The sequence below is a fragment of the Zalophus californianus genome, chromosome 1, assembly GCF_009762305.2.
Source record: "Zalophus californianus isolate mZalCal1 chromosome 1, mZalCal1.pri.v2, whole genome shotgun sequence".
NCBI lineage: Eukaryota > Metazoa > Chordata > Mammalia > Carnivora > Otariidae > Zalophus > Zalophus californianus.
The window spans coordinates 123,729,651-123,756,493 of record NC_045595.1 but is presented as its reverse complement, the minus strand read 5'-3'; the positions used below and the strand labels follow the sequence as shown (position 1 = coordinate 123,756,493).

At 38.8% G+C, this 26,843-nt stretch overlaps 1 protein-coding gene across 7 annotated transcripts in view; it reads left to right on the top strand.

Annotated features, from left to right (window-relative positions):
- PLD1 (phospholipase D1) overlaps nucleotides 1–26,843 on the top strand; it is a 199,711-nt gene that overhangs the window by 149,246 nt on the left and 23,622 nt on the right. For 6 of the 7 annotated variants that reach the window (XM_027583301.2, XM_027583297.2, XM_027583304.2 and 3 more), the window contains 3 exons: nucleotides 10,030–10,143; nucleotides 12,646–12,695; nucleotides 26,181–26,315. In XM_027583301.2, coding sequence (XP_027439102.2) covers nucleotides 10,030–10,143; nucleotides 12,646–12,695; nucleotides 26,181–26,315 — 299 coding nt within the window. The remainder of the gene's footprint in view (nucleotides 1–10,029; nucleotides 10,144–12,645; nucleotides 12,696–26,180; nucleotides 26,316–26,843) is intronic. The other variant, XM_027583299.2, reaches the window with a different exon arrangement.

Genomic DNA, 26,843 nt, shown 5'->3' with positions numbered 1-26,843 from the left:
ATTTTATTATTTCAATTCCTTGAACACATGCAGTGGAGAATGTTAAGTACATACACATTTGGGGATTAAAACATCGTTTTACTTCCAGTGTCACATGGCACTTAAATTTCTTTTCTTTTTTTTTTTTTTTTTACATATAATATGTGGGGATTTTTAGATTTAAGAACATTTTACAACGGTAACTACCAGTATTTTATATGATCGGTAGTTTCTAGACCCTTACTGAATCTTCACAGCTACTCTTGAAAGTAGATCATATAGTCCTTGTGGTTGTTACTGTTATTATTGTCGTTGCTGTCCCCATTTGTAGAGTTAAAAGCTAAGATTCAAGAGGTGATGTGGCTTGACTCAGCCACTAAAGCAATAGGCAAAAATGGCTTTGAGCCCGAGCCTTTGGACTTCCAACCCAGTGCCTCTCCCCATACCACATAACTTCAGTCCATTGACAGGATTTAAGACCCCTTCAGGGTTGCCACAACTTGAGGCAAGTGGGTTGGGCCTTTGTTGTCCCTTCCTCCCACTAACCAGTCATCAGGTACAGGCTGACTTGAGGAAATGAGCATGACCTTGGGTGAGGGCAAGGAGGGCAAATCCTGGAGAAGGACTTCCCTGTGAGTAGTCAGCAGCCAACACTCCCAGTGGGAAGGGAATGGCTATCTTGAGCCCATGGTGAGGGCATTTAGGCAGCACATCACAGTACCCACCACATCGTGCAAGGTGTACAGTAGATCTTGCCCTTTACTACACATCAGAATCACCATTGGACTTTTTTTTTTTAAGATTTATTATTTTAGAGAGAGAGAGAGAGAGAGAGAGAGAGTGCAGGAGGGTGGGGGGAAGGGCAGAGGGAGAGAGAGAGAATCTTAAGCAGACTCCATGCCCAGTGTGGAGCCTGACACAGAGCTCGATCCCATGACCCTGAGATCAGAACATGAGTCGAAATCAAAGACGCTTAACTAAATGAGCCACCCAGGCACCCCTCACCGCTGGACTTTTACAGAAATCCAGAGAGCTGGACTCAATCCAGACTTGCTGAGTCAGAATTTCCTGGAGTGGGGCCCAGGCACTTGTGTTTCATAATGGTCCACGGGTAACTCCAGGGCACAGCCAAGACTGCTTAGTACTCACGGAGAACAGCACTGCTTAGAACTCACAGAGAAGAGCACGCATGGCCCTAAGTATTAATGACGATCTGTGCTTTTCCAGATGACCTCTATCTTTTGCCTTCTCTCATACTTTTTTCAAGAAAGTTACCATGGGATCTGTTTCTGAAATGACTTATAAACAGCCTTGTTTACAGTTAAACATAACACATACACGCAAAGATTTCTTGCATCATGCTGGTCTCTTAATTCTGTGGGTCAATTTATGTCTAATTTACAAAATTAAATTATCTTCCTGTCAACTCTTGCATTTCATTGATACAGGAGTATCCACTTTATCTATAAAGCACATTTGACAAAAGAGAAAGATATTTTTTTCATGAAATTGAAATGAGTTGCTGAAATCCATTAAGTGGACAGATGAGCTCACTGGGCTGAGCGGCGAATGATGAATATTGTAACCGTGATCAGCCCAATAAGGAGAGTAGGATGAATCTTAGCTTCACTCATTCAAGTTATCAGTTCCTTGTAGTATGTATATTAATAAGTACCTGTAAGATTTGTTTTTAAAGGGTTTGGGATCCTGAAAGAACATTTTTCCTTAGCATATTGTCTTTTAAAATCTGGACTTCTTCTGAAATCATAATATTTCAGGGCTGGAAGGAACTTTAAGATCCTGTGAGCTGCTCCTAAAAGGAAAGGGGGTCTACGGTGAGAGAGCACGGGAGGGTAGCATCTGCTACAGCCTGTGTCTCACACTTGGAAGTTCACAAGGCTCATTAAAGATGCAATTTCAAGCCTACTTTGTAGAAAATGGGAAATGAGTCCACTGAATTTCATATTAACCGTGCTATTTAGCTCTGATCTCGCCATCGTCTCCCTTTCTTTGACAATCACATTTCAGAGGGTAGGTATTATCACACATAAAACTTTCCATGGATACACACATGTTATCCTGGAAATATATTTTGCATTTTCCCCCTTCTCTGTAGCCCCACATTATTGTTCATCTCCTGTGTTCATCGTAATGGTAAAATATGTTTTCATTTAATAATTTAGGATAATCTTAGGAATAATTTAATAATCTTAGGAAAGGAGCGGTGGGATTCAAGAACTGCAATGCTCCCCACCCCCCTTTCACTGAGGGCCACTCTGTGGCGTGCCCATGTTCACCCCCTCTCTTCCTTCATTGACTCCTCTGTGCTCCACTCTTCTGAGACTCAGAACTTCCTGCCAATGTCACATGCCTAGCAACAAGTATAATTTTGGCTGTTGGAAAAAGAATAGAAGCTAGCACAAAGCAGACGGAGGGAAATGACAGTCAGCATTCAGCCAGGCCTGACCAAGGAACACAGGCTCTCTTCCAGGTCCCTCCCACCCTGGAGAGATCAGAGTCTTTTAATTGCCAACTCCTTCGACCGGGCTGAGACTTTATTTTTCTGCCAGTGCTAGAATCCAGGGAACACCAGTTCTCTGCTTTCCTCACTTCCTCCTGGTTCCGCCTCAACAGCTATAATGCTTTGCAGAAACAGGTTTTTGCAAAGACTTCATGCTCTGATCCATGATCCAGAGCCTTAGAACATTGTTCATCCCGTGGCGAACCAAGAGTAGCTGTGGGAATCTCTGCAGAAAACAGAAGGAAATAGGAAATAAGGAAAACTGTCCTGGAGGTGAGACTGGCTCCCAACCCACTGGAAGCCCGTCTTTGACAACTCAAATCTGACTGCAGATCAGGGAGAAGAAATCATCTGGTTTATACCATGTTTGACTAAGCCAAGAGAAAGAGGACCAACTGATCCAGGTAGAAATTTTAAAACATAGTGTGCCATGAATAAATGATTTCTGAGGATGAAACAGTTCTGCTTCTGGAAACTTGACATGCACAATTCTGCCTTGGTAAACAGGAAGTGAGAGAGTCCATTTGGTATTGTTATCAACAGAGTTGACACATACAATGAAAATAGGCTGTCGGTTTAATGCCTCCATATTTTAATATTAGACTACATTGAAAAATACACAATTTTGAAAATTGCCCAAATTCTTCCTGCTTCCTATAACTGTAGAACAGTGCCCGACAATGCTTGCAGTTTGCCTAGGAGTGGGTGGCATGGGGAATACTCCCCTGGGGAATCTGGAATTGTTTGGGGACCAGGTGTCTGGAGACTTGAGTTCTTTTCAACTCTGTTATCGACAGGTATGTGACCTCTCAATCTATCAGTTTACCTTTCTGGCACTCTGTGTTTTCACTAACAAAGAAAATCATACCTGTTCTACCTAGCTCATATGAATGGATGTGAAAGCAAGTTAAAAACCATAACACATCAGTTCATGTGAGAAATGATTATGCTATTTCCAGGAAATTCATCTTCTGGAAATCTGGTATCTCACTGTAAATTTGAGCAGTGATAAAGAAGCACAATACTCAAATCTAACTTTCAGAATTAGTATTTATGATAGAAACAAGTGTTTTAATTAAAGACATGTTTAACATGCCTGGTGTTAAATTATTAGATGGCAACTGCTGGGTAAATAAAAGTTACTTGGGTTTCCTACCACGGGTGCTCGTTCATCCTGTGACAAGTAGAGACACGTTATGAAAACACTGTCGAGAGGTGTCCTCCCAGAAGTCCGTAGCCGCTTTCTCCTCCTGGGAATCAGTTCTTGGACTTCTTGTTATTGATTTGATAAACATCCCCCCCAAAATGTAAAATAAAATAGAAGATATTCTGTAGCGTAAAATGAATTCAGTTTCGCTTTAATTTGTTTTAATTTTAGGTACTATTTCCTATATGATTCTTTGAAGGTGTATAGGCTTTCTCATTGAAATCTGTGGTTGTAAACTGAATAACGTTACCAAGTAGTTTGAGTCTTTTCACATCCAAGGTGCTTTATACGCATTACCTTATTTAATTCCCACGCCTACCTTATGAAGTGGATGCATAATTTTTCCCATTTTACAGAGGAGGCGGTGAAGCCCAGAGAGGTTAGGTAACAGATGTGAGTCACACAGCTATTGATGAGTTGGAACTGAGACTGAAACCCTGTCTTTAGGAAACTTCAACTTGTGCTCTGTACCACTCAGCTACAAAGCTGCCGTCATTTCAAGGGAAGTAGAAATGTTCTAATAGTAAGCCTCCCAGAAATCTATGAGAGACACTTTATTTTAAAATAAAGAAATCAGATGAATGTTTTATTTTTTTAAAGTAATTGCTTGATAGCTAAGAAGTTCTTTGGCTTACAGAAAAGTCTGCCTCTGTAATTCCCATATCCTATAATTTGTGTCCCACGCGGAAAGGACACACTGGGCGTGTTTCAGAAGCACTGTCTTAAAGAAATTTAAACTGCAGTTATAATACAACCAAAAGCATGTAGATTAAGTATGCCGGTTGCTGGGTTCATCTTTTTTTCTTATGGGCCACCCTCCAAGCTCTGTAAAATACCCCGAGAAGAGGTTACCCTGGGTCAGAGATGACGCAAGATCATGGCAGGAGAACACTTGATTTAGATCATTTAATGGTTTTGTTTGATTCCAAAAATTTTAGAAATGGTACTCTCAGAAGATAGATGTAAAGATTAGCAGAGGGCAGCAGTCATTTTGGAGGATCCTTATTTGGGGCAACAGAGGGGCCTCCCTGACAAAGCTTATCAAGTCCAGAGTGAAGTCTTAGTCAAATGTGCTGGGCTAGGCTTCAGCATCCTTACATGGAAGAGCTTGCATCTCCAGAATATAACCAATGAAAAAATGACATGCGCGTGCGCACACAATATGTATTATGCCATAATCTATAAAGTTGCACATCCGATGCACAAAGTCACTGCTAAATAGGGCCAGCATTTCTAGTGGACCTAGCCAACCCCCTCATTTGCAAATGGGCAAACTGAAGCCTGAAAAAGGCTACTGCGCTTTTAAAGATTTGCCAAACATAAAATAAAATGGGTTACGTCCCAAACCACTGAGAAGCCACAGATCCAGTTCTCACATAACCGATACCACTACGGTATAGAGTTCTCCCCGCAAGAACACTCTGCCCCAATCACAGTTCTGCTTAGTCCTGGCAGCATTCGCTGCTGCAAAATCTATAATGATAGGATTTATACCAGCTCTTGGAGCTTATAGCAATGATCTATGAATCCCAAATTCTCAAAAAACAAAACATCTCATCACTGGAGAAACATGACAGGCTCCTCGGGGGCCTTCGTACAGATCCTGAGATCCCACTCTAGGCAGCCCCACTTCTGACAGCCCTTCATGATGAAGAGGGAAGGAGGAGAGGGTTTTTCCTGAGGGAGGAACAAGGAGGGTAGTGTAGAGGAGAGCCAGGACCATTTACATGGTGAATTAGTGCTCTGTTTTTAAAGGTACAGGCAACATTTCGGCAATCACAAAAATGGAAAATATTAAAGGTCCCACACCCTCCCCACCCTAAAAACTCACTTTTTACTTTCTTATTTCTTTTTTGTTCATATTAATATACATATATTTTCTCTTGAGTTGTAATTTATTTCCTCTTTCTGTAGATCACCTGAATTTTTATTTCAAAGCCCATTTCCATACAACAGAAGGAAATTTGGTCACTTCCACACCTAAGTGTGGCCAAATTCGGCAGTTTCTTGCTCTCCGCTATTTCTGCTCTGTATGCTGTCACTCAGCACAGCCCAGCCTTCTCCTCTCTTCCCCTCGCTGACACACCCGATCCTTGGTATGGATGGTAAGGGGCCCTGGATCTTTGCAAAGAGACTTCCAGCCCTCAGTGTTGATCTCTCCTGGGCCTGTTCCGGCATCTGCTTACCGTGACGTGGGGGCCTCCCCCTTCGCTTGTCAGACCTGCCTTTCCTCCACCTCTCCTCTGTTGCTGCTGCATCATGGGGCTGGTGGACCTTTCTCTGGGGTTCCCTGGGAAGCAAGATTATGATTCACACTCAGATCCTCATGGCTCCCCTATTCTGTTGGAAGGTGATGGGGTCTTTCCTGTTCTCCCCGGAATTCTGCTTGAGAGTGAAGGGCAGGATCCCTGCACTGAGTCTCACTCTTTTGTCTATACTCTTGGCTCAGCTCAGAGGATCTCTACCCAGTTCCCCAGATCTAAGAAGTTGATATCTTGTGCCCTGGTTCCTTTGTGAGAGTACCACCTGGGAACAATGCCTGCTTCATATCTCCAGGCACAGGGTGAGGGAAGGGAATGCATTTAAGGGCAAAAGTTATCGCATATTTCATAGTATCAACCTGCCACATCTGTAATTGTCTTATGATTGTAACTTTGCATTAGGGGCCATTTTAACACAGTCCCAGCAGTATTTTGCTAGTAAGTCATCATCGTGGTCATTTTCGTGGCTGCAAAATGATTACTCTTTGAGTGGCTGTAACATAATTTAATTAACCATCCTCCATTATTGGACATTGATTTCCAGTTTTTAGATATTAGACCCAGCACTGCTATGAGAGTCTGTGAGGTTTGAAAGAAAACTTATTTTAACAAAAAGCCTGAGAAAGCAATTTTATAAAATTGTTCTGAACTGCAGTGGGTGAAGCGATTGCCTGCATGAAGGCTTGGAGCCCACTAGCTCTTACCTTGTGTTTTTTAAGATCATAAATAATTCTGCACATTAGGAGCTCAGGTTCTTGCCCTAAGCTGATGGCTACCATCTGCACCACCCCGACTTTATGAGCATGCAGTGTTTCAGAATCCTTGGCAGCTGAGAGCTATTGTTTTCTGGGGATGTGATCAAGGAAGGAGATTAGACATAGTATCGCATAGAATTTTTCTCTCCATTGGCTTAAACTCAGCCATAATTTTATGGTTTGAAATCCAGGAGCCCCTTTTTCTACAACAGTGAAAATCTAAGTCATTTCTGCTAACTGGCTGAACACAGTTTAAAATTTTCATCATTCAAGAAATTCAAGAACTGCTGCATTGTAAAAGGCAGAGACCTCAATATGGAGCTAACAGAGTCTCAAGAACAAGAAAACGTGGACATTCTGATTCCTACAAACTAAATTTGCAAGAATATTTTATCTGAAGACATTTCCCAATATCCTACATACGAGGTCCTCTGTTTTGAGGTCATTTCTGCTCTTATAAAAGGAATCCATCTTGTACAAACAGAATCACAAACCCTTGGTTTTTAAGACCGTTGGTATCACTCCGAAGTGGTGTTCACATTTCACGACTGTGAAGAAATGACTGACGTGGGTCAGCATCCATAAGAAAATAGGTATTTCGATTGGAGGGGGAGACGAACCATGAGAGACTATGGACTCTGAGAAACAAACTGAGGGTTCTAGAGGGGAGGGGGGGTGGGGGGATGGGTTAGCCTGGTGATGGGTATTAAAGAGGGCATGTATTATAGGTGTTATACGCAAACAATGAGTCATGGAACACTACATCAAAAACTAATGATGTAATGTGTGGTGATTAACATAACATAATAAAATTTAAAAAAATGAGAAAGTAGGTATTTCAAAGTAGTAAAAAATTAGAAACAATTTAAACACCCCTTGATAGAGAACTGCTTTAAATATCATGGTAAGGATGTATGTGGAATTCTGTATCACTGTTGTTAAAAATGGACAAGGTACAGGCATAAATAAAAATAACATTCGTAAAAGTGTTTATAGTATTCTAACATTTGCACAGAAAAGTACATATATATGCTTATAAATGCATAGACTATTTCTGGAAGAACATGGAAGGCAATAGGAGTTGCCCTCAAGGAGGGGAAACAGTGCTTGGGGACAAAGGAGAGAGAGAATTTTGTTTTCATCATATAATCTTCCACCTCTTAAATTTTGTACTCTGAGCAATATATTACCCATTAGGAAATATAAGTTAATTGGTGATTCCTCAAAAGGCTAAATATAGAATAAATCTATGAGCCAGCAGTGCCATTCCTGGGTAAATACCCAGAAGAACTGAAAACAGGGACAGAGCTTCTGGATGCCAATGTTCACTGCAACATGAGTCACAGGAGCCAAAAGGTACCCATCAACCGATGACTGGATAAACAACATGGGGACTACACCTACAGTGCAATTTTATTCAGCCACAAGAAGGGAAGAATTCCTGACACGTGGATGAATCTTGACGTTTTGCTAAGTGGAGTAAGTCATACAGGAAAGGACAAATATTGTATGGTTCCACTTAGATGAAATATCTCGAATGGCAAATTCAGAGATGCAAAGTAGATGAGAGGTTACAGGGCTCGGAGGGAGGGAAAATGTAGGTGTTATTGCTCAACTATCACAGAGTTTCTGCTTAGGGTCATGAAAAAGTTGTACAAGTAGATATGATGGTTGCACAACATGTGAATGTAATTAATGCCACTGAATGGTTAAAAATGGTTAAAATGACCACTTTTGTGCTATGTATATTATACTGCAATAAAAATTCAAATAAAATGTAATTTAAAGAAAGACTTAATTTAACTTTTGCAGCTTAATCTCTTCTCTACCAGTGGCTTCCCAGAAACAAACCTGCTTCCAACTTGACCCCATTCTCCCAAAGCAGATAGTACCAAGTGCATATTGTGTACGCACTGCCCAAAATAGAAAGATGTGCGGACATATGTCCTGGACTTCAGAAGAGCTTATCACCATAGCCTAGGCAGCAGATCTGTGTGTCACTGTCGTGTAAAGCAAAAAGAATGCTGAATAGACATCCCTGCCATGTGCCATGGGAGCGCAGAGGCAGGAGCAAACCAGCTTTGACTGGAAGATTCAGGATGGTTTGACCAAGGAAGGTGCCTTTCAGCTGCCCTGGAAGAAGTGGCATTCTGTGAGCAGAAAGGGTATTCCAGACTCAGAAGGCAGATGAGCCAGCCTGCCTTAGTAGGGAGGGGTACATCTGAGCAAAGGGCAGTAGTCTGGCACTGGGCTGTGGGTCTGGGAAGATCCTATGGGAAGGCGATTCTGGAAAGGCAGTTGAGGCCAGATGGTGTCCATTTTTAAGTGTCTGGCTTAACTCATTTGGACTTTTAAATGCTGGCAATGGGGAAGTAGCTTAGGTATTCCTTCTGTTCTTCTTTCCCCGCTATCTTGTTTATCATTTAAGGATGTGAGCCTCTTACCCTTAACAGGCAGAGAAGTTGAAGAGTTTACTTTTTTTAAATTAATTTTTCCAACTCAAACTACGTTTGCCATCTAGTGATTAATTCATGCCATTGCAACAACCTAATTCAGATGCCTTGTTCCTCAGCAGGGCAGTTAGGCTCATGGGCCTCCAGACTCCTGGTGCTAGCCGTCACTTCTGCCCGGAACTTCACTGCCCATGCGCCCTGATACAAACATTGGTGCTCAGACACACTGTAATGAAATCTGACTCCTCAGAGAGGAGCAATAATATGCACGTGAAAGAAAAATGTAGTTGTTTAGAAGAAAGTGATCCTTAGAAATCAAGTATTAAGAAGAGGTTAAATAGCAGCATCTTTTTGTGACTATGGATCACTCAGATCTATGGACAAGATTTCTCGACCACATAGATACCACAGACATTTTCAGCTTTCACTTCCTGCTGTGTATCCTATAAAGAGAGACAGGGATACCTGCTGGGCTCTGAGCAAGGTACTAATGGATACAACTTGTTATACGTAAAACTATTATGATGACGTCTTTTTCAAAACTTTGTTATAACCCCCACCCCACCTTCCATGGGATCCAAGCATGGGTTGATTACAGTGGCTTTTCTCCTAGGAAGAATTCTGCTGCAGAGAGATAGTAGAGTTCCCACTCTATTGCCAAGTTCAGCTTATTTTTTAGGTTGTTATGAACTGTTACCTCGATAGCAGCTTCTGGCCTCCAATCCAACAGCACCTTCCAAGCCCTGAAATGGGATAGAATGTATTGTAGGAAGCCATTAGCTCAGTCTCTAAAACCGTGTGAACTGCTTAGCTATCATTTTTTGGTGAATGGCTCTGCATCTGACTTTTGTAGGGAAAGCCGTAGATACCGGGTGTATGTGGTGGTACCACTGCTTCCAGGATTTGAAGGCGACATCTCAACCGGTGGAGGAAATGCTCTGCAAGCCATAATGCACTTCAACTACAGGTGCCAAAGTTTTAAAGTCATCTGTTTTCAGCTTTCTCTCAGTCACGCACGTAAGCTGGTGAAAGGAATGGAAATGTTTCTCCACATCTATTCGGGGAGTGTTGAACAGATGAATGCTTTATTTTACTTTTGGATCTTGGCCTGTTTACTAGTTGATAAAATTCAAATAGAGCCTAAAATTGTAAATGGCAGGCCTAGAACACATGGCAAATATAAAAAGAACTGAAATATAAATCTCTCTTTTATATTCATTGCCTATACACAAGACATACATATACATGTATCTTATAAATGGAGACAAGGACTTTATATGTATATGTACATACATATATACATAATAATATTTATGTGTAATATTGGTTTAAAAATTATCTTTAAGCCACCACAGTTATTGAGCTTTCCATATTCTGTGAAGAAAAAAATTTAATGCTTCAAGTAGTATGGTTTTCTAGGTGTTTATGATTCTTTAGGTAGTGAGGTTTTCAACAAGGTTGGTAATGATGGCCTTTGCCAATATATGAAGTATGAAGGTTCTTTCCTACCTCCTGGGATTTTAATTCTGCTTTCTCTGCCACATCTTTGTTAAAATTTTAAGGAAAGTATTAAATCCTATTCTCAATATTCTAAAAAGCAGAATTGCCATATTCACTCAAAAAGACCTGTGAAGCTTCAGACTTGGCCGGTAGAACATTATGAGGAGGGTTGGGAGGTATGTCTGGTGAGCAGACACAGAGAGGTGGTGTGGCAAGTGATGGAAGGGCCCCGCTAACATTCTGTCTAGGTTACTTAGCTAGGAAAGAGAATGGCAGTGAAGAGGAAAGTGGACAGGTCTGGGCATGAATCCCAGCTCCCAGTAACAAGAACTGTGACCTGAGATACAAAAGAGCTCTGCTCAGGATCACACTTGTTCTAAGTCAGAGCAAGAATTAGAACCTGGATATCTTCTCTTAATAGCCCTTGTCTTTCAGAACCATCTGTAGCTTCCCAACTTTCTAACCAAACCCTTTTGTCGGGGAGGAAGCAGTGAGACTTTACACAGAACCCCTAATGTGTAAAGCAGATAAGGTTTCAGGCACTTGGTCAAATGGTGGGGAGGGGCATAGATGCCCTCCTGCCGCCCACCCCCACAGGTACCCCCTGCAGGATCTGAGGGTCCTCGGCACAGTTGGTGGGCACCATTGTGCAGTGGTTTTTTTTTTTTTTTTTTTTTTTTTTTAGTCTTCTCATTTTTTACGGACTTTTTGAGGTATGCCTGTCTGCCGGGATCTGTGTGTGTGTGTGTGTGTGTGTGTGTGTGTGTATTTTTTTTTTTTTTTAGATTCTTGGGTAATTTTGCCTGGTTACAGTATGAGAGAACTTTAACTATGCTTTGGTCTATATGGTTTGATTGAAGATTTGCCCATTTCTGATATTATCTGATTTATAACATGACAAAGCTTTTCATGTATTTAAGGCACTGACATAATGTTTAATTGGATTTTATCCACTTGGTTTGCCATTCTAATATTATTTTTGGAATGTTGTCAATTGTAATTATTTTCAATGACTATTTTCTTGGGTTTGAACCAACTGAATGAAATAACATGCTTGGCTTTTGTTCAGCAACTAAATTCTAACCTTTTATTATGCAAAAACATCTCTATTTGCTGGCATCATCTTTAAGAATATCAGTATTTCCCAAGTGTAACTGTATTTTTAATTATTTTTACAGAGCAAGCAGATGGAGCATAGAATTTTTTTTTTTTTTGGTTTGTCAGTCTTTATAATTCATTGACTATTATCACAGTTGTGAGAAACAAAATCATTAGCAGAGTCAGTTATTTGAGACTGTTTTTCACTTTTAAGGCATTTGCCAACTTTGTGGAGACAGCCTCGGTATAGAGTTTAACTCTGAAATTATTCTGCTAAGTGTTTGCCCTTTTAAGCACCTCTGAAAGTAACGTGAGTCTGTTAGTGTTCTTGCCTATTGAGGTATTCTAAATTTATCTTTGCTGTCACTGAATTTTCTAAGAGGGAAAGTTCATTCATAGCCCATCTTTTTAAAATAGCACCTTTTTATGAAATCTAATATCAATTTTATGACTTTTCCATTTACCTACCTCAAAACAACTATCTTGTCCCATCAGTGACATTACAAAAGTGATATCCAGGTGGGGCTTTTTTGTTTTTAGTTTGTTTTTTTTTTTAAGATTTTATTTATTTATTTGAGAGAAAGAGAGCACATGAGAGGGGGGAGGGTCAGAGGGAGAAGCAGACTCCCCGCCAAGCAGGGAGCCCGATGCGGGACTTGGTCCCAGGACTCCAGGACCATGACCTGAGCCGAAGGCAGTCGCCCAACCAACTGAGCCACCTTTTTTTATCTTTTTAAATCCATGTAGCATCTTCTCATAAAAGCACATTTCTGTTTTTACTTGGGGTAGGATGATACTCCACAGATATTGCAAGTTGGGATTGGTTCCTTTGAAACCTCCATAATTATTTCTTTCCTTTACATGTGCTCAGGACCATGTGCAGAGGAGAAAATTCCATCCTTGGACAGTTAAAAGCAAAGCGTAAGTAACAGCTTTTATTTTCCTCCACAGTTATTTTTGTTGACATATCCGTAATCATTGATGTTTTCACAATGTGATTGTGACCCTCTGTTCACAAAAGGTAGCCTACAAAATGTTTAACTGAGACAAATTACTTATTCTCATTACATTGCCCAAAGCGAAGTTCAAATGAAGACGCCGCAACCTCAGATGCATAGGTTATAAAAAATAAGAGTATTTTATTGTTTATTTTTATGTATTTATACTAATTATTTTGACAGTAAGTGAGATTTGTAAGGCACTTCACAGGGACCCTCCATGTGTCTTCTGCAGTCCTTCACCACAGTCCTGGGATGTAAGCAGGACAGGTGTCATTTCTGCTTTAAAGCTGAGGGCACAAATGCTGCAAAGTCAACAGATCTTCCTACGGCCTCCTATTATGCAGAAGTCCCAAGGTTGTCACAATACTGCCTTATATTTAGGGAAGAAAACTGATTTTATTTATTTATTTCATTTATTTTAGACTAAACCTTTAAACCTTTGAAGGTATTGTACTTAGAGGTAAATAAATCAGAAATAAGCTCACAGTAATAACTTTCACTTCTGTAGTTCTTCACATTTTCAAAGGCACTTTCTCAGATACCTTCTTTATTTTTAAGATTTTATTTATTTATTTATTAGGAGAGAGAGCATGTGCGCACGGGTTGGGGGAGGGGCAGAGGCAGAGGGAGAAGCAGATGCCCTGCTAAGCAGGGAGCCTGATGTGGAGCTGGATCCCAGGACCCTGGGATCATGACCTGAGCTGAAGGCAGATGCTCAAGTGACTGAACCACCTGGGTGCCCCTCAGATATCTTCTTAATTGACCCTTCTACGTAGCTCCCAGCTAGCAGGTATTGTAACTATGGGTTTACTTATCTATATCTCCTGATACTAAGTTCAGCACATAGTAGGTTCTTGATAATGTTCTATACCTTGTACAGTAGGTACAGAAGGTTCCACAAGAAGTAAGTTGGGATCAGAACCCAACTTGTAGGACCTCCAGTTCAGATTGGATACAGATTGTGCATACTTGCAGGGCCACATAAAAAGAACTAGATTTTAACCTGAAGAAGACAAGATAAGGTTGGTGGAAGCCTCTGCTCCCTGGAGTGAACCTATCACCATGGTGTCTTATGCAAAGATTCACTTACTGTTGGTAAGCAAAACAGAGAGAGACTGGTGGCAGGCAAGAGATCATGATGTATCAGAATGTGGGAAGAGGGGCACCTGGGTGGCTCAGTCAGTTAAGCAGCCAACTCTTGATTTCGGCTCAGGTCATGACCTTGGAGTCCTGGGATTGAGGCCCACATCATGCTTCATGCTCAGTGGGAGTCTGCTTAAGGATTTTCTCTCCCCTTCTCCTTCTGCCTACCCCCCTCTCGTGCTCTCTCTCTCTCTTTCTCTCAAATAAATAAATCTTTTTTAAAAAAAGAACGTGGGAGAGAATATTAGTCTTTCCATGTATGTATATTTTTCACTTAAAAATAAAGAATTGGGATATCAGCAGGAATGGCATAGTAAGGATCTCCAGAAATCCACTTCATAAAAGCAACGAAAACACTGACAGGGATTGTCAAAATCAACTTTTTTAGAACACTGGGTATTAGCCAAAGGCTTGTAACACTCTGAGTGTTTATTCAAAAAAAAGGCAGCAGAATCTTGGTAAAAGCAGCAAGCTTTGTGGCATCTTAATTTGCCATATACCCCTCACCCTCTCCTCAGTTCTACAGTAGCCTTGAAAATCAACCAACTCATCACTGTGAAAACCAGAAGCCTATCAGCTCCCAGAGGGAGCCATGGGTTTGAAGCTCCCATCCTCTGGCAGGTCTCAGGGAACTGTCATAATTTGACCTGACAGTTTAAATGACTTTAAAAGACCTAGTGTAACTATGTTCACTAGTGTAACTGTGTGAGCATAGTGTAATGTAACTATGTTCAAAGAACTTAGGAAATAATATCTAAAGAACTAAAGAGAACAAAGAAACAATTTCTTCCCAAATAGAGAACATTTAAAAAATAAAATTGTTTTAATTAAAAATTCTATAAAATTTCTTTTTTGTGGGGGAAAAAAAAGTCAGATATAAATTCTGGAGTTGAAAAGTATAATAACTGAAATGAAATCTATATTAGAGGAGCTCAGTGGCAGATTGGAGTAGGCAGAAAAATCATCAAACCTCAAGACAGATCAATTGAAATTATATAGCCTGAGGAACAGAAAGAAAAAAGAAGACACATGAACAGAGCCTTGGAGACCTGTGAAACACAATCAAACATAGTAACATACACATAATGGGAGTCCCAAAAAGAAAGGAGAGAAAAGTGTAGATAGAATATTTGAAGAAATAATGACCAAGGGGTGCCTGGGTGGCACAGTCGGGTAAGTGTCAGACTTGGTTTCAGCTCACATCCTGTTCATGAGATCGAGCCCTGCATCAGGCTCCATGCTCAGATGGGAGTCTTCTGGAGATTCTCTCTCCCTCTGCCCTTCCCCCCACTCATATGCTTGCTCTCTCTCAAATAAATAAATAAAATCTTTTAAAAAAATGAAAACTTCCCAAATTTAATGGGAAATATGAATCTACACATCCAAGAAGCTCAACAAAATCCAACAAGGATAAAGGGATCCATACCAAAACACATCATAATCAAACTATCCGAGGACAAAGACAAAAAGAGAATCTTGAAAGCAGCAAGAGAAGCAGATCGTCAGATACAAGGCATCCTCTATAAGATTAATAGCCAATTTCTCATCAGAAACCATGGAGTTCTGAATGCACTGTGATGACATATTCAAAGTGCTGGAAGAAAAGAATATCAACCAAGAACTCTGTGTCCAGCAAAACTATCATTCAAAAATGAAGCAGAAATTAAAGCATTTTCAGATAAGCAAAAACTGAGAGAATTTATCACTAGCAGACCTTCCCTACAAGAAATGCTAAAGGGAGCCCTCAGGCAGAAATGAAAAGTTACTGGAAAGTAACTGGAATCTTCACAAAGAAATAAAAAGCACAATAATGATAACTACATAGGTAAATTAAAAAGTATAGATATATTTTCTTTTTCTAACTTTTTCCCCTCCAATCAAAAGTAAAAGACAGCTGTCCAAAGCAATAATTATAAATCTGTGTTGATGGGTATATATAATTTTTAAAGATCTAATTTGTATGATGATAATAGCATAAGAGAGGGGGAAGGGAATGGAACTATGTAAGATAAAAGTTTTAGTATACTATGAAATTAAATTGATATTAATCCAAACTAGATTGTTTGTAATGCCCAGGAAAACCACTAACGAAATTACTTCTAAAATACAGTAAAAGAAGGGGTGCCTGGGTGGCTCAGTCGGTTAAGCGTCTGCCTTCGGCTCATATCATGATCCCAGGGTCCTGGGATCAGGCCTCACAGTGGGCACTCTGCTCAGCTGGGAGTCTGCCTCTCCCTCTCCCTCTGCCCTGCTCATTCTCTCTCTCTTTCTTTCTCTCTCTCTCAAATAAATAAAATCTGTTAGGAGTGGTGGGGGGTGGGAGGGATGGGGTGGCTGGGTGATAGACATTGGGGAGGGAATGTGCTATGGTGAGCGCTGTGAATTGTGTAAGACTGTTGAATCACAGACCTGTACCTCTGAAACAAATAATACATTATATGTTAAAAAAAAAAAAGTAGGAAGGGGAAAATGAAGGGGGGAAGTCAGAGGGGGAGACGAACCATGAGAGACTATGGGCTCTGAGAAACAAACTGAGGGTTCTAGAGGGGAGGAGGGTGGGGGAATGGGTTAGCCTGGTGATGGATATTAAAGAGGACACATACTGAATGGAGCACTGGGTGTTATATGCAAACAATGAATCATCAAACACTAATGATGTAATGTATGGTGATTAACATAACATATTAAAATAAAAAAATAAAGTAAACATGTTTGTTAAAATATATATATAGTAAAAGAAACAACAAAGGAATTAAAATGTTACATTAGAAAATACCTATGTAACATAAAAAATAGCAGATATGGAGTAATTGAGGAACAAAATAGATATGACACATGTGGAAAACAAATAACAAAATGGCAGTAATAACTCCTTCCAGATATAAAATGGATGAAGCTCTCCAATTAAATACAGAGATGAACAGAATGGAGTGTTTTTTGTTTGTTTGTTTTTAAGTAGGCTCCACACCTAGTGTGGAGCCCAACACAGGGCTTGAACTCACTACCCTGAGACCAAGACCTGAACTGAGATCAAGAGTTGGACGCTTAACTGACTGAGCCACCCAGGCAACCCTGGAATTTTTTTTTTTTAAATGACCTAACTATACGCTATCTACCAGAGACTCTAGATTCAAGATACAAATAGTTTGAAAGTAGAAGGATGGTAAAATATATTCTATGCAAACAGTAACCAAAAAAATAGCTAGAGTGGCTATAGCAATACCAGACAAAATAGATCTTAAGACAAAAACTTTTATGAGAGGATACTATGGTCAATCCATCAAGAAAATACAAGAATTATAAAGATATACAACTAAAAGAGAGCCCAAAGTACATGAAGCAAAAACTGACAGAATTAAAATGAGAAATAGACAATTTAGAAATAATAGTTGGTGTCTTCAATACCCCATGTTCAATATTGTAGAAAACAGTTAGACTGAAGATCAGCACTGAAACTGAAGACTTAAGAGTATAAATCAACCAGGGGTACCTGGGTGGCTCAGTCATTAAGCTTCTGCCTTCAGCTCAGGTCATGATCCCAGAGTCCTGGGATCGAGCCCAACGTTGGGCTCTCTGCTCAGTGGGAAGCTTGCTTCTCCCTCTCCCACTCCCCCCTGCTTGTGTTCCCACTCTCTCTGTCTCTCTCTGTCAAAATAAATAAATAAAATCTTAAAAAAAAAGACTATAAATCAACTAGACATAGCAGACATCTATAGGAGACTCCACTTAATAACAACAGAATATACATTCTCAAGTACACATGAAACATTCACCAGGATAGACCAAATAGCAGGCCATAGAACAAGTCACAATAAATTTAAAAGGATTGAAATCATACAAAGTGTGTTCTCTGGCCACAGTAGAATGAAATTATACATTAATAACAAAAAGAAATTTTAGATATTCACAATAGATGGAATAACCAAAGGATTGAAGAAGAAACAGGGATATTAGAAAATATTTTGAGATGAATGAAAATGGAGACAACATATCAAAATATGGGAGACACGCTAAAGCAATGCTTGGAAATTTATAGCTATACATATATCTATATTAAAGAAGAAAGATCTCAAATCAATAACCAAACCCTACACCCTAAGAAACTGGAAAAAGAAGAACAAATTAAACTCAAAGATAGCAAAGTGAAGGAAATAATATAGATCAGAGGGGACATAAGTAGAGAATGGAAAAACAAAATTATGAAACCAAACATTGGTTTTTTGCAAAGATTGACAAAACTGGCAAAACTTTCACTAGACTGACCAAGTAAAAAAAACAGAAATTCAAATTACAAAAAAACGTGTATAAAAGAACCCTACAAACAGTTATGGGTCAACAAATTAGTTAACCTAGATAAGATGGACAAATTCCTAGAAAGACAAACTACCAAAATTGACTTGAGAAGAAACTAAAACTCTTGAGTAGATTTATAAGAAGCAAAGAAACTGAGTAATCGAGTCTTCCTACAAAGAAAATCCCAGGCTCAGATGGCTTTGTGGATGAATTCTACCATCCACAGAAGAACACCAATTCTTCACAAACTTCCCCCCCCCCAAAAAAATAAGGGAGAAAGAATACTTCCCAGCCCATTCTATGAGATCAATATTATCTTGATATCAAAACCAAAGTCACTATAAGAAAGCTACAGACCAGTATCCCTTATGAATATAGACACAAAATACCTCAGTGAAATATTACTAAACTGAATCTAATAATATAAATATAAGTCAAACCACAATGAGGTATCACATTACACCTGTTAGAATGGCTAAAACCAACAATACAAGAAACAACAAATGTTGGTGAGGATGTGGAAGAAAGGGAACCCTCTTGCTCTGTTTGGGAACGCAAACTGGTACATCCAATCTAGAAAGGAATATAGAGGTTCTTCAGAAAGTTAAAAAATAGATCCAGCAATTTCATTACTATGTATTTACCCAAAGAATAAATACAAGAATATCAATTCAAAGAGATACACGCACCCTCATGTTTATAGCAACATTACTACAATCGCCAACTTACGGAAAGAGGGAAAGAGCCCAACTGCCCATCAACTGATGAATGGATAAAGAAAATGTGCTGTGTATACACACACACACACAGACACACACACACACCTACACAATGGAGTATTACTCAGGCATAAAAAATAATGAAATCTTGCGATTTGTGATGATATGGTTGGACCTAGAGAGTATGATGCTAAACAAAATAACTCAGAGAAAGACAAATATATGATTTCACTCATGTGGAATTTAAGAAACAAAACAAATGAGCAAAAGGAAAGTAGAGAGAAAGTTAAACCAGGAAGCCAACTCTTAACTGTAGAGAACAAACTGATGGTTACCAGAGGGGAGGTGGGTGGGGGATGGGGGAAATAGGTGATGGGGATTAAGAGTGATGAGCACTGGGTGTTGTATGGAAGTGTCAAAGCACTATCTTGTACACCTGAAACTAATATTACACTGTATGTTAACTAACTGGAATTTAAATAAAAACTCTAAAAAAATGGTACAGGCTCTTTGGAAAGCAATTGGTAGTTCCTTATAAATTAAACAGAGTTACCATGTAACCCAGCAATTCTGCTCCGTAGTGTATACCGAAGAGAATTGAAAAACATATATCCACACAAAAACTTGCACATGAATGTTTATAGCAGCATTATTCATAATAGTGAAAAACTTGAAACAACCCAAGTATCCATTAACTGTTGAATGTAGAAACAAAATGTTTATATCCATACAATGGAATATTACTTATATATAAAAAGAAATATACTGATACATGCTACAACATGGGTGAAACTTGCAAATATCATGTTAAATAAAAAGAAGCTAGACACAAAAGGTCACATATTATATAATTCCATTTTTATGAAATGTTTTTAATAGGTAAATCTGTAGAGTCAGGACAGTAAATTAGTCATTGCTAGGGTCTGGATAGAGTGGAATGGGGAGTGACTCCTAATGGGTGTGGCATTTCTTTTTGGTGTAATACCAATGTCTTAAAATTAGATAGTTATGATCACACAGCTTTGTGAATGTACGAAAAAAACCCCACTGAGTTGTACATTTTAAAGGAGCGAATTGTATGGTATATGGATTTATAAATGATTTGGAAGCTTTCAAAAAAATTAAGCTTTTAGTACAGGATAATTTAAAATATATACTGTGCATGTGTGTGTGTGTGTTGGATGTTTAATAATTTTTCACTAATGGGCTGCTCAGTCAACTCTCTAGAAACAACTGTAGACATGAGATATGTACATCACCCATAATAAATACTTTCAAAAGTTGTATCTAATTGCATCTAGGACAGAGAAGATTTACCAGAGCATTATCACCGTCTCTGGTTCTTATGACTTAAAATGAAGATGATAATGAATGAATAAGTCTCTAAAAGAAGTATTGACAAAAACAAAATCAGGAAAGCCATTCAGTGGTGACAGGGACTAGCGAAAATGCAAAGGTGAGGTTCTAGGAGAACAAAAAGTCAGAACAAGCCTATTATTTAGTCTCTCAACCATAAAAATTCCTGAGCTTATTATAAAGCATTCCTTTGGCTCTGGGACCCTTTGCCTGTCTTTGCCTATTCAGGGGAAAAATTGGATTTTAACACAAGAAGTAATTTCAATGTTAAGCCCTCTTATGAAAAGATTTCCAAGCTCCCTGGGAACAAGTCAAAATCAGGCATCTCAGTGGGAAAAATGTTCATACTCTAAACATAAAGAACAGATTAATTACAGAATGCCCCTTTCTGAGGTACAATGTTATATTGTTGGTTTTGTTTTTGTAAATGTGTAGTGGGTTTTAAATACATGAAATAGCTAATCTCTAATTGGATAGAGAACTGTAGTTCTCTACTATTTCAATTCTTTAGAAATAACGAAACTTCTGCTATGAATATGTTGAAATTCCTGAAAAGAAAACCAGCAGGTATTAGTGGACTGCAATTATCATACACACCAATCTTTAGGGATTTAGGGTTTAATTTAAAGCATTTCTTTCTCATTTTTATAATTTTTGTGAACTATGGCACTTCAGCAGCCAAGTGATTATAATTTAACACAAGGTCTAGAGGTTTTCAGTCAGGATGTAGAAATGTACCTATATAAAGCACTACAACTTTTTCCAGTAACAAAAGCCTGTAACAACTCTTGGAAGTCTTTCACGAAACTTCCTTGTAAATATCAAGAGTCTGTTGTATTGAATTCCCATCTTTTGAGGTATGTATGCACCAGTGTTCTTAACAGATATGTCCTAGGGGCCGATACACACCTCCAGATTCTCAGATACCTCCATGACATAATATTTGGAAACCACCTGATGCTTTTCCAGTAATGGCTCTTTATCACTCCTCTGCATGCTCCTGGTACTCTCGTACTTTCTTCAGAAGGCACCTGTTGGCTCAGTATATCCTCACACCTCAAGTTCACATCTCCACCTTTCTATCTATCAGCTGTTTAGCCAATTCTCTTCACAGAATACAGTACTGGCCGAAATAGCTTCTCAGGTTGCTTTTTCTTCTTTTCTGGTGGAATCATTTACATTTTGGATGGGTACCCCCACTGCCCTCGACAGGCTATGCTTTAATCCAAAATGTCCGCTTTCTGGCTAGGACCCAGAAAGACCCTTTCCTTTTGGGTTCTGTTATTGGTACTAACCTTTAGCTTTCTTCTTCTGTGAAGGGCATTTTTCACAAAGAAACAAAATGGTTTTTTGTTTGTTTGTTTGTTTTTTATCACTTCATAGGAGTTATTTCAAAGGCAAGGATGGATGGGAAGTAGGTATAGATGGTGGGCTGTGAAGCTGTCCAGCTAATTGATATGTTGTCGATATTCTCCAGCCTTGCTAGGGAATGGCACAAATCGGTGCCTTAGAAAATTACATATTATTACATGTCTTAAACCTTCAGGCTGCTAAGCTAGTCAGCATCACTAATCTTTTTAAAAATTATTTTAAAATAATTTCAGACTTGGGGTACCTGAGTGGCTCAGTCACTTAAGTATCTGGCTCTTGATTTCTGTTCATGTCATGATCTCAGGGTTGTGGGAGCGAGCCCCCCGAGTTGGGCTCTGCACTCATCAGGGAGTCTGCTAAAGATTGTCTCCCTCTGCCCTCCCCGGCACTTGTGTTTGCTCTCTCTCTCTCTCTCAAATAAATAAATAAATCTTAAAAAAATAATAATAATTTCAGACTTATAGAAGGAATTCTAGAACAGCCATACACCTTCATCCTGATTTCCCAAATGTTAACCTTTTATCTTCTTTGCTTTATCATTCTTTCGTAATAGATAGATACATAGATATTGCCAAACTCCTCCCCCAAAAAAATTTGTACCAATTTGTTTCTCACCACCAATGTATGAGAGAGCTTGCTTTAACCCAGTCTCACTGACAGAATGTGTTATTTTTTTGCTGATATCATAGGTAAGAAATGGTTTCTCAGTGTAGTTTTGCATTTCTGTTATGAGTGAGGAAGAATATCATTGAAATATCTTTTCGTGTATGTGAATTGTCCATTTATGTCTTTTGCCCATTCTTTGTATCAAGATTTTGAGACTTCTTCATAGGTTTGGACTCTAAGCTCTTCATCTGTGTCGTACACTGCAAATACTTTCTCCTACTTTGTCATTTGTCTCTCTTTTTTTTTTTGCTTGTGGTGTTTTGTGTCGTGTTTTTTTAAAATCTAGGCAAAGTTATTGATATTTTTCTTTTATTGCCTATAGATAAAGCCTTCCTTACACTTGGGTTATATATATATAAGAATTCACTCTGTTTTCTTCCAACACTTGTGTCATTTCATATGCTTGCATTTTGATCTCTGGTCCGTTTGGAATTTATTCTTGTGATTGGTATGAGGTATGCATGGTAATTTTTCTTTTCCTAATATGCAATGATACTAGCACCTTTTATTTAAAAGCCCTAGGCCTTGGGGGCACCTGGGTGGCTCAGTCGTTAAGCATCTGCCTTCCGCTCAGGTCATGATCCTTCGGCTCAGGTCATGATCCCGGGGTCCTGGGATCGAGCCCCACATCGGGCTCCCTGCTCAGTGGGAAGCCTGCTTCTCCCTCTCCCACTCCCCCTGCTTGTGTTCCCTCTCTCTCTCTCTGTGTCTCTCTCTGTCAAATAAATAAAATCTAAAAAAAAAAAAAAAAACTAAACTAAAAGCCCTAGGCCTTTATGCAAAAGTCGTTGGCATTTGAGATGCCACTTTTATCATATGCAAAATTTTTGTATGTGCTTGGGTCTCTTTCTTGACTTTCTATTCCATTCAGCGGTTTAGTTGTCTGTTTATGTGCTGGTGCAGCACTGTCCTAAGTATACAGCCTTTATGGTGTGTGTTCATATGCAGTCGGTCTATGCCCCCTCGGTGCTTTTCTTTCCCAGCTTCTTTTTTATAGACATTCTTTGTCAAGTTTTCTAACTCCATAAAAACATGTTGGTATTTCTACTGAGATTAAATTTATAAATTAACATGGAGAGAGTTGGCATCTTTTTGATGTTGAATTGTTCTATCCCAGAACAAGGGATGTCTTTTCATTTATTCAAGTCTATTCTTGTGTCTTTTGATAGCATTTTAATTTTTTCTTCATAAAGATTTTGCACATCTGTTGATAAGTTTATTGTTTATGTTTTATCTTTTTTGCAGCCATTGTAAGCAACATTTTGTCTGATTTTATCCTCTAAATGGTTATTGTTGTGTGTATGAAGGCTGTTGACTTCTATATGTTAATTTATATCCTGTTACCATGTTTAATTCTTTTACCATTTGAGATAGTTTTATCATTGACTCCCCAAGCATACTATCATATCTGGAAATGGAGCTGGTTTTCCTTATGTGATTTTTCTTGTTTAAATGTATTGGCTGATACCTCCAAGGCAATGTTACACAGTACTGAAGATACTCTACATGCACAGACATATTATACGTGTATAATGTATATATTATATATTTTTAAGCATGTTAAGACAGTATTCATCATTTTCTTCTTTCTTCATTGTTTTTATCCAGGATGGGTGCTGAATTGTGTCAAAAACTTTTCAGCATCTGTTATAATAATCATATGATTTTTCTCCCTAGATTGATCAGTATCATGTTTTATATTAATGGATGTCCTCATATTGAGCAGACTTGCACCAATGGAACGCATCTCACTTTATCATGGTGTATTATTTCCTGAAAGTGTGCCACTAATCTTAAAACTATAAATACCAAAGCTCTGCAACAGTGTTGTTCAAAGAATGATATCCCCTAGGGAACTTATGAATTATGGATTTCTACTGAATCAGAACCTCTGGGGAGGGTTTCCAGATTTTACTTCTCGCAGGCCCTTGCAGAGGCAGTCCTTATGCACACAGAACCACTGGGCTATCATATTGTTCAATGTGGACTTTTTATGGGAAGTGACTGCAAAAAATTATGTACTTTAGCAAAGAATGTGCTCCATGATTCCTTTAAAAATCTGCTTTATATCTTGAAATTTTAGATCATGAGCCAGCTGCAGAAAAACAGATGATACAGAAAAAACAAAAGCTAAAATAATAGCTGTCACCTGACTACCCATTCATCAATTCACTCATTTATTCAGCATCTTTTAGCACTATGCAAGGATGGGGATACAAAAATGTATAAGACCTCTGTAACGGTAGGAGAAATGGAGAATTAAATGAATGTTTGTAAAGTAATAGATGTTTTGTTAGAAATATTTTCCAGGAATTTTATGGGTATGATGGGCTTAAAAGAGGAAATACCTCTTTCTCCTAGATCAGAGAACATCTAAAGCTGATGCTTTAGATGAAGCATCTTTCCAATATAACATTAACAATGGGGAAGAAATTGACTTACAAAAATCTTATTTACATGAAACTTTTTAGAAGTGTATCTCTTACACATGAAGTACTTACTAGTACATCAACACATCAACTCTTGGCAAACAGCTACAATATTATTTACATATATAAGGGAAAGTTTACCTGTAAATGGAGGAATCTCTATATTTAACCTATGAATGAATTGCTTTCCAAGGTATCCAGATTTAATAGAAATACTGAGTAATATCAACAGAATAATAGAAAGCATCAGTAATACATGGAAACTTCAGTAAGCAGAACGTGAACTGCCACTGTTTCTACTAGTATGCTTCAGATTCTCTTAAAGAAAAAAAATTTATATTCTTTTTCTGTTAGAACTCGTGATGGTTTGGTTCCGCTCCATTTATTCTTAGTATAAGACTTTCCTTATCCAGGACAACCACTATGTGGGAGAGAGACCATAAAATTGTGTGACTAACATTCATGCCAGGATAATGGTTATGGGTTGGCTTGGTATGGAATTCATTTCTTCTTATCACATGAATGGCCCTCACGTGATGATGGGGCAGCATGTTAAAGTACAAACCTGGTACCGCTTGCTCTGAGGAAGATTCTCCAAAGTCAAATGTAGTTAGGATTCTTCCATTTCCTAATGTTACTGATGTAGAAGGGGTGTTATTTAATCACCAACATTTTTATTTATCCAAAGTCTATAAAATTTAACTGCTGCTCCGAATTGAATATGATACAGTATGTATATAACAAATAGTTTGGGCATTATTTTTGCATCTGATTTAAACTGCAGTGGGTGTCAACCAAGATAGATGCAAATGTCACACTGAAGTCTTGGGTTATCTACTCTGGCTCTGCTTTAATCATCACTCTTCAATAGTTACTCGCCAAATCATTAAAAATATTTTTGGATTGCCTTGGAAAAAGGTAATTCATGGAAAGCACTCCAGTATGTTTTTTTAAAAATGTATATTCAGGGGTGCCTGGGTAGCTCAGTCATTAAGCGGCTGCTTTTGGCTCAGGTCATGATCTCAGGGTCCTGGGATCGAGCCCCATGTCGGGTTCCCTGCTCCACGGGGAGCCTGCTTCTCCCTCTCACTTTGCCTCTTCCCCTGCTTGTGCTCTTTCTCGCTACCTCTGTCACTCTCTGTCTCTCTCTATCAAGTAAGTAAATAAAATCTTTAAAAATATATATATATATATTCATCCAGATTAATAATAAAAGACTCTTCTGATAGCAAAAATAGATCCTGGGTGAGTTCTGAAATCACACACACACACACACACACACACACACACACACACACACACACACACATTATACAATCTATTCTTAACCACCTGTTTAGTATATTTGTTTTGAAAAACAATAAAATTAAATGTGCCTTTAATGAACTCGGTCATATTCATGTTAGTACTTTCTTTTTTACTTTATAGTTGGCAATCAGTGGATAAATTACATCTCATTCTGTGGCCTTAGAACACATGCAGAGCTTGAAGGAAACCTAGTCACTGAGCTCATCTATGTCCACAGCAAGTTGCTAATTGCTGATGACAACACTGTTATTATCGGTAAGTACATGGTCTAGAATTGGGTTGCTTACTAGTTGATGTACTTCATGCAAAAATCCTTCTTTCTCTTCCTCCCAAGATTCCTTTACAGTTGAGAGGGACCGTAATGTGACATCTAAAACATTTCTGAAGCAGTCTTGTCGACTTACGTCCTTTCTAATCCCTATTTTTATCTGTGAAGAAACAGAGGCACAGAGCAATTAAATGGCCACTGTGCAAATTACAGTAGCCAGAGAGGCATGTTTTATCCCAGCAGAGCAGTAATCAGCCTGTTCTCGTTAATTCTTTATTACCCCCCTTTTTTTAAATTGAAGTACCTAGGTTTCGGGGGCTGGAGGGGGAGACATGGGGGGAGAAAATGAGCAGCCCAAGTGTCCATTGTCTGATGAATTGATAAGATTGTGTATATACACAATGGACTATTACTCAGCTATAAAAAAGAATGAAGTCTTGCCATTTGCAATGTCATGGATGGAGCTAGGGTGTATTATGCTAAGTGAAATAAGTCAGAGAAAGACAAATACCACA